This window comes from Cheilinus undulatus, linkage group 23 (genome assembly GCF_018320785.1).
Source record: "Cheilinus undulatus linkage group 23, ASM1832078v1, whole genome shotgun sequence".
Classification (NCBI taxonomy): domain Eukaryota; kingdom Metazoa; phylum Chordata; class Actinopteri; order Labriformes; family Labridae; genus Cheilinus; species Cheilinus undulatus.
Window position 1 is genome coordinate 7,260,374 of NC_054887.1, and position 9,140 is coordinate 7,269,513.

At 40.7% G+C, this 9,140-nt stretch overlaps 1 protein-coding gene across 1 annotated transcript; it reads right to left on the bottom strand.

Moving 5' to 3' along the window:
* Window positions 1–3,070: 3,070 nt before the first annotated feature.
* Window positions 3,071–4,128, bottom strand: avpr2l (arginine vasopressin receptor 2, like). Its single transcript, XM_041781323.1, has 2 exons — window positions 3,306–4,128; window positions 3,071–3,208 (listed from the first exon to the last, which is right to left on the bottom strand). The coding sequence occupies exons 1-2, from the start codon at window positions 4,126–4,128 to the stop codon at window positions 3,129–3,131; spliced, it is 903 nt and encodes a 300-aa protein (XP_041637257.1). The 3' UTR covers window positions 3,071–3,128.
* Window positions 4,129–9,140: the final 5,012 nt, after the last annotated feature.

The following is a 9,140-nucleotide window of genomic DNA, read 5'->3' on the forward strand; positions in this document are numbered from 1 at the left end:
GCAAGCCCAATTCCAAAAAAGTTGGAACACTATGTTAAATGTAAACAAGAGGCTGTTGTCTCACTGGGGCTTGGGTTCAGATCCAACCTGTGGCTTTGTTACCTCGTGTCATTCCCCAGTGTGATGCAGTTTTTCCACGTTAATATTCCAATTCAGAGTCTTTAACATTGCAATTATTTCTAAGAATAAAAAGATAAAGTAGTTGTTTACTGCACGTTCTTCACCAATCATGAAACATCATATCTGCATAAAACCCAGTGATAGACAACATTACTGTCCCTGAAATATGAGGCTAAAATATCTCAACCAATCCCCCCAAAATCCAGATTCCACAGCATCGGCCGAAAAAGCCGGCCCTTATGCAGATGTAGTTGATGGACACATTTGTATAAGAGCCGGCTTTTTTGGCTGGTGACAGTAAATTTTCCATTTCATTTGGAAATCAAGGTCCCAGAGTCTGGAGAAAAAGCCAGAGAGGACCAGAATCCAAGGTGCTTGAAGTCAAGTGTTTTCAGTTGCTGGAGTCAATGATGGTTTGGGGTGCCGTATCATCTGCTGCTGTTGGTCCACTGGTCTTTACCAAGTCCAGAATTAACACTGTCAGCCGTCTTCTAGGAGATTTTAGAGAGCTTCATGCCTCCGTCTGCTGAGAGGCTTTATATAGATTCTGATTTCCTTTTCCAGCAGGACTTGGCACCTGCCCACAGTGAAGCCAAGCTCACCAGAAACTGGTTTACTGACCACTGGTTTACTGTGTTTGATTGGCCACTCAACTGGTCTGACCTGAACCCTGTAGAGAATGGGAAATGTCAAGAGGAAGATGAAGCAACATGGGCCTCATAATAACTCAGCAGTGCCACAGACTGATTGGCTCCTGGCGGGCTATAAATCTCAGATGTCTGCTCTCACAGACTGTTCATCTGAGATTCTGTCTATTTCAGAATGGAAGTGCTGGAATCGCTGGTACAACTTTATTCATAAAGTTTACCAGTTACATTCATGAAATAAGCACATTACAAAATTTATAGAACAAACAACATTTCATGAGTAAGACAGAGACAAAGGTCAGAGGTCTAATCCAAGATTAAATGATCAATAGACCTGTTACATTAACAAAGGCTTGCTTTAGTTCCTTTAGCTTTAGCTAAAGCTAACAAAGCTACACTAGCTAAGTAATTAATGCCACTATATTATCCAATTTTCAGCTAATGGAGCTATGTGAGCTATATTATCTTCACTCCTTAAACAGCTAACGGAGCTACATAAGCTACATTATGTATGTCACTTATGCAGCAAACAGAGCTACTTCAGCTGTATTATAGATGTAGCTAATGCAGCTTACAAGGCTATGTGAACTACGTTATCTACCTTACACACCTTGTGGAGCTACATGGGCTACATCATCTATGTAACTCATGCAGCTCACAGAGCTACATGAGCTTCTTTATCTATGTACCTTATGCAGATAATGAAGCTACATGACTTACGTGAGCTACGTTATTTCCGCAGCTTACACAGCTATGTGAGCTACATGAGCCCCGTGAGCTACTTTTTCCTATGTCACTTTCACAGCCAACAGAGCTACTTTAAATATGTTATCTACATACCTTATGGAGTTAACTGAGCTACATAAGCTATGTTGTTTACATGCCTTAGTGGAGCTACAAGAACTATGTTATCTACATAGCTTACACAGCTAATGGGGCTACAGGTGGTATGTTATCTATGCACCTCATGCAACTAATGGAGCTATGTGAGCTTCATTAACTATGTAGCTTATGCAGCTTATGGAGCTAGGTGAGCTAAGGAACTCTTCGCATCAGCTACATGGGCTATGTTATCTACCCCAGAGCTACATGAGCTATGTAATCACGTTCCTTATGTGGCTAGCTGAGCTACATCAACTATGCTATCTACATAGCTTACACAGCTAATGGAGCTATGTGAGCAACTAATGGTGCTATGTAAGCTACATTATCTACACAGCTTGCGCAGCTATCAGAGCTACAGTATATCAGCCATGCTTGCTGAGTTAGAGGATGAGCTTTTTTCCTGTAATCAGACTGTTAACTCAGTTTTATCCAATGTTTTATAATTATAATTTTTGCAGGTCAGGTTTTTAACTTTTAACTTTTGATATCCTAACCCTTACCTTTACCGTGACCCTGACCCTGAACCGAAGTTAAATCATTTTTTTTTAGTTTTAGCCTGTGTTTCTGTTCTGAAAGAGGCAGCGTCTCTGATGAAAGGTCTGTGATGGTGGCCTTCAAATATGTACGGTCTGCAGCTAGACCCTCAGCAGTGCCACAGACATGCCAAGTCACTTTGATGCAGTAATTTGAATAAAAGGAGCCATAACCAAGTACCAGATATTCTTTTTGTGATATTCTAATATTTTGAGATGGCAGATTTTGATTTTCATCAAGACTAAAACAGAAAAATCTGAAATATTTCACTATGTATGAAATTACAATATTCAGTTATGGGGGATAAATGAACTGTTTGACGATGTTCCATATTTTTAGATGTGCCTTGATATAAAAGGCTTCTGTAATGAATTGCATTAAAAGTTAGGAAGATAAACTATATTTATTTAGCAATAATGGTACAAAAAAGCAGAACAAGAAGAACGAGAAGCATTTCTAAATTTTATGGCTCACATAAAAACCACACTTAAGATACAAAAACATATAAAATGAGTAACAATTATTTTCATTGTATTTCTTCCAATACTGAATAAAAGGCAGCGCCTTCCCTGAACTCAGCTTGTAGCGGAGTATTTACATTTTGCACCATTTCTTTGAGAGCAACAACCACTTCACTCAAGAAGACTGACTCAAAGGAAGCAATCACACAACAGAAATAAAGTCTAATAAATAAAACACTTATACAGGTAGACTTTTCATAAAATGCTTCATGCAGGAAATATATACCCTCTTGAGTCAGTTTTTACAAATGTACACGCTTTTCAGTCTTTATTAACAGAATTCTGCTCCAATGCTTCACTGATGCTCTGATGATGGATGGGTTGTCTCCTGGGTTTCCAGATTTGGACTGAAGTGAGTCTGGCTGCATCTTAAGTGTCCTATCTTTTGATTTGGAACATTTGCAGCACGTATGCTGCTGTTTCAGCTGTAGTACAGATAAATCCAGGGGTTGGTGCAGCTGTTGAGACTGGCCAGCAGCATGATGATTACAAACACTGGACCTGTAAAGAAGAAGGAGAGAATTTGACTCACGTTCTCTCACGTATATACCACCTTCAGCACGTGGGGAGGAAATTTCAGACATCATTTTGGACAAACCTTGGGTAGGCACGCTGCTTGGGCTCCACGCAGACCACAGCTGGACAACAAAAAAAGGACTCCAGCACACTGTGTATGCCAGTATAATCACAAACGTCATCTTCACTGTCTTCAGCATGGCACTTGATACCCCCTTGGTGCCCGCGCGCCCTGCCTGCAGCGCCTTCTTCTTCATGTTGAAGTAGATGGTGGTGCAGATCCTCACTTGGCAGTGGAGCAGAATGACTGCAGGCAGGGCGAACACGGACAGGGTGATCCAGCTGATGTAGACCCGGCTCCCCCACGGCTCGATAAACGTCGCCCAGCAGTCGAATTGGTTCTCTTCCACCTCCTGCAGAGAGAAGATGAAGAGCTGAGGAGCGCTGAAGGCGAGAGAGATGAGCCACGCTGCGCCTATGGCGAGATACCTCCTAAACGAGCTCTTCAAGAAAGAAACCATCGGCTTACACACTGCGTGGTACCTGTCTATAGCCATGGCTACTATCATGTATGTGGAGGCGAACATCCCAACAACCTGCAGGTACTTTACGCTCCGGCACAAGAAGTCCGTGCCGCGGAACCTGTGCGTAATTTCAATGAGAAACTGCGGTAAGACTTGGAAAAACGCCACCACCAGATCCGCCAAGCACAAGTGTAGCAGAAACAACTGCGTCCTCGTGTTTCTTTTTCGCTTCTTAAAAAGTGTAGCCAGGAAGAAAAGATTCCCACAGGTTGCAAACACAAAAACCAAACCCAGAACCCCGGCTCTGATGAGCGCGAGGCGTTTAAACACTCCTCCATCCATATCTGTCGCCCTTTCGGAGCTGTTGCTGCTGGAATCCATTTAGACGAGGGTACCCTACGTTTACTGTATGAGCAGAAACTCAAGGGTTCAATTTCCATCCATATTCGAGGGGGAGGATTGCAGTGCAGGCGCAGAGACGTCTCTACATTTTGCTCCTTTGCGCGCCTGTTGCGAGTGAGTGTGTGTTTGAGGAATGGGAGTCAGTGCTCTGAGTCAGTCAGTGTTTTCTCTGATGACTGAAAATTGATTTCAGACCTAAAATATAAACACATAAACTACGGGAACAGGGTAAAATACACTTTAAAGAAAGAAAAGAGCCGTTATACACAGTGCCAAAAAAAGTACATAAACTCTTGGATGTTTTACCCTTTCATTGGTTTTATAAAGAATCACGGTCAATAAAATTAGGCTTTATTGGCCTAAAGAATTACAAAAAAAGCCCCTTTAATATCAAAATTAAAACAGATTTATAAAAAGTAATATTCATCCTCTTCAAGTTAGTTTTAAGTAGAATTAAGAAGCAACCCCACAGCATGATGCTGCCTTCACAGTGCAGACGGTGTGTTTGTGGTGATGTGCAGGATTTAGGATCCACCAGATAGGGTCTTCTTTTGGTCTCATCAGACCAAAGAACTTTGATCCCTTACTATCAGAGATGAAGAAAAGACATCTGGACCAGATCCAGGTCAAAGCTGGCACCATTCGTCCCAAATCTGTCTCAAAGCCTTCACAATTCGGTCCAGATCTGACTCAAAACAGCACAGGCTGTGCCAGATTTGCACCAGATTTGGCCCAAAAATGTACTTTGTCACAGTCAGCTCTAAGCCACTGACAAATAATGGGAGGAGTGGAGTCGAACAAAATATTAATGTATTACAAAAAATAATCAAAGATGACAATTAAAATCAAAGCAACCTAACAAAAGTCAAACTAAGGTAGGGAGCGGGGGTCAATGAGGAGCAGGGTCCTTCAGCCGCTCCTTTCCAGCTCCCACCGGCGGCACTGACGATCCTGGTTTTTATAGTCATGAGGACACCAGGCCCAGGTGTTCTCAATCTGCATTCTGTTCCTGACTGCCACCAGACCACACCCACTGGTTCCTGAGAACAAAAACCACCACAACCAGCAAACAAGCAACCAGTAGGATCGTCACAACTTGGTCTCCATTTTTCAGGACCTGTTCTGGTCCAGAACTGATACACAGCCGTCATATAACTCCACACCAGATTAGGCCCATTGTGCAAAAAGTCTTCTCAATTTGGACCAAAAAAAATCAGAGTACATCTGGCTCAGGTCTGTTCCAGTCACATTTTACTATCTGGGTTTTCTCCTACTTGCACGCTCACTCAGTTTGTGAGGACGGCCTAATCCAGGCTGATGTGTGCCATATTCTTTGCATTTCTCGATGGTGGATTCAACTGAACTGTTCAGTGCCTTGGAAATGTATTTGCAACCATCCCCTGACTTGTACTTTTCAATAACCTTTGGAGTGTTCTTTTGTCTTCATGATGTAATGGTAACCATGAACACTGACTAACCTGCACTCAGGTGATCCTCATTTCACTACTGCAATAGAGATCTTTACTATAAAATACTTTTTAAAGGCACTGTAAGAAAATAGTTCTTGATTGGTGGCTAATTAAAAAATGATTGTTAAAGTTAAATTCTAAGCACTGAAAAGCAGCACGCATTGGAAGGTGCACCATGAGGTGTCGATATAAAAGCTCTGACATTTAAAAAGCACACAGAGAAATGTGGATGACTTCTTCCAGCTCTGTCATTGTTGGAAACAAAACATCATGAAAGCATTATAACCAAAGAACACTGCGGCGGATAGAAGAGAGGATAATAGTCTTCGAGCTTGAAAATTAAACCTTGATGTCTTTCTCTTTAAACAGTCGTTCTTCTAGACCTGACAGCTGGAGTCACGAACACAACAAAACAAACGTACTGACTGTTGAACTTCATTTTCTTACTCACTACACAGGTTATCAGTTCACATACCTCGTGTTTTAACTATTCAGAACTCCAGTTCTCTGCATGATAATTGTGACTTTATGATTACAGTGAAGTCATTTTCTTAGACCCATCTAAACCTTGCTGGTTTTAACTCTGATGGAGTTACCTCGGACATCAGATCCCTTTTTACAATATGAATCACTTCACTTAACAGTTCTACCATTTGATATATTGCATGTAATACTGCATTTAAAAACCTGCTATATATGGTGGAGCACTAGCACACAAAAGTTGTAATACATTTAAAGCCAAATAGTTGTTGAGAATTTTGATTTTTGGGCAGTGATTTATTCAGGAGGTGGTGGTGGCTCTTGAGAAAGACCAGCTGAGAACTGTCGCCCTAGAGAGCACTTTATCAGGTTTCCTCAGCTGAGAGTGCATCCCACTCTCACTGTACTTTTTGCGACTTTAAGCCAGTTTCCGGCATATGGTTTTGCAACTTTTTTCCTTCTGAGGCTTTTGCTATTTTTTCCCATTTTGCCACTTTGTCTATTTTTGCCCCTTTTTTTTTTTTTACTGCTTTTTACCCATTTCTGCCACTTTTTTTCCTTTTTGCCACTTTTATCCAATTTTTCTTGCCTTTTTCACCCATTTCTGTCAATTCTGAACCACTTTTTGCCCCTTTTTAACCAATAACTGTAACGTGTTTTCCAGCATTTTGCCTACTTTAGTAGCTTTTACCACATTTTTATTCTTTTTTTGTAATTTTTTACTGCATTTGACAGCTTTTTACCGTTTCGTCCCACTTTTTGTAAATATATGACATTTTTCTCTTTCTTTTTTGGGTATTTTCTGCAACTTTTGGCCAATTTCTGCCATACCTTTTTTCAACTTTTTTTCTTCTCAGGCTTTTGCTATTTTTTCTCATTTTGCCAAGTTTTGTCTACGTTTGTCCTTTTTACTGCTGTTACCCATTTCCTTCACTTTTTAAACACTTTTTTGCCCCTTTTTTTTACCCCTAACTTTGAAATGTTTTTGCCTGCTTTAGCAGCTTTTACCACATTTTTGTCCATTTTTGCCTTTTTTTTTACTGCATTTAACCAATTTGACTGCTTTTTACCATTTCCTGCCACTTATTGTCATTCTTTTGTCCCTTTGAGCTCATTTTGCTCATTATGACACTTTTTAACCATTTCATCACCTTTGATAGCACAGCACACACCTGTCTGACCATTCTGGCTTGTGCCCTTATAGTCAGCCAGGCTGGACCCCCACCTCTAGACAGAGTGCCACGGCTCTGTATTATGAAGATTCAGTGGTTTAATAAAGACATGAACTATTCTAATCATTCATGTGGTTTTAGGTTAAGCACTTATGTTTATCCATACTTGTGACTAAGATCAGATCACATCTGGTGACCAACTGAAGCAGAAAACTAGATAGTTGAAAGGGTTCACACACTTTTTATGCCTCTGTGAGTCACCTTTATACTTTTAAGCACCACTTTCACCACACAGTAAAGAGCCACTGTGTGTCACAGTATATCTTTACCTTATTTTCTAATTACCTCTTCAAATGGTGCACAGAGCATAATATCAGAGGATTCTATAATATAATTTGTAAGAGCAGATGACAGGGACATATACAAAGCCATTTCAACAAAAGAAGCAGCAGCCAAGTCACCCATGAGTGAAGGATAATATATACGTACATTCTTGGTCACGACAGGGTTTCATATAAGCCTACTAAAGGCAGAGTGGGCAGGACAGGAAAAAAGATGCCTGTTGTCTGCAGGAAATGAATTCAAGGGCTTCATCTGTGGAAAATGACTGTATGTTCTTGACAGAACTGTTGTCCACAGTTCAACGAGGACATCTGAAAGAAATGGCACAAGACAGACGTTTCCATATGTTCTTTAGATTTATTTATTTCATGTGCTAGTTATATGCCATGCTGCTTATCTGTAGTTTTCCTGTCACTCTGATCTTCATATCAGTGTTACACTTCACATCACATACAGTTAACTGACAATGATTTGATACTGTGAAAATGTCGAGACTCAGAGAAATCATACAGGAATAACCAGTCGCACCATTCCTTTGAAAAGAAGTGATTTTTCAAATGGATTCCGACACAATGAGGTGTTCCATCCCTCACTGAGTGAGCGAAGCCCTTTTCAAACGGAAACTCCACATGTATTAACCTTTGCCAGGTTGCCACCTGCCTCCACAGGTCTGTCACATGGGAGAAGTATAAATATAATGTGCAGCAGACACATATATGTCACATACATGTAGCCTTGACTAACTATTTCCCTTAGCAGCTGCTGTGGCAAATAGTTTTCTAAAGCCCCTGACCTTTCTCTAGCTGCAATTTTGTCTGTGTGAAATGGTGCTTTATGTGCTTAAGATTGACTATGGCATGCTAAAATTTCATTGAACTGCAATCACAACCCCAAAAAAGTTGGGGCATTGTGTAAAATGTAAATAAAAACAGAATTCAGTGATATGCAAATCACTCAAAAACAGATTTTTTCACAATATAAAATAAATGTACTTTGAAATTAGACATTTTACAGTTTCATGAAAAATATGAGCTCATTTTGAATCTGAAGGTGGCGACACATCTAAAAAACTAGGGACAGCACCATGTTTACCATCGTGCAGCTTCTTTTAATGACAGGCTGTAATCATCCGGGAAGCGAGAAGTCCAGTCGCTCTAAAACCTCTCTCTACTCTTCAGCATTGATAGTGTCTTCCAGATGTGAAAGCCTCCCACGCCATGGGCATGGGCAGATGCAGGCTTTTGAACTGTGCGCTGATAACAAGCTGGATGGTCCCTCTCCTCTTTATTCCACAGGACACGGTATCCATGGTTTCCAAAGTAATTTCAAATTTTGAGTCATGTGACCACAGAACAGTTTTCCATTTTGCTTCAGTCCATTTTAAATGAGCTTTGACCCAGAGAAGATGGTGGCATTTCTGGATTGTGTTTACACATGGCTTCTTCTTTGCATGATACAGCTTTAACTTGCATTTTGCTGGCATGAGGCCAAAACCTTGTATCTCCAAAATCACCAATTTCCAGGGAAT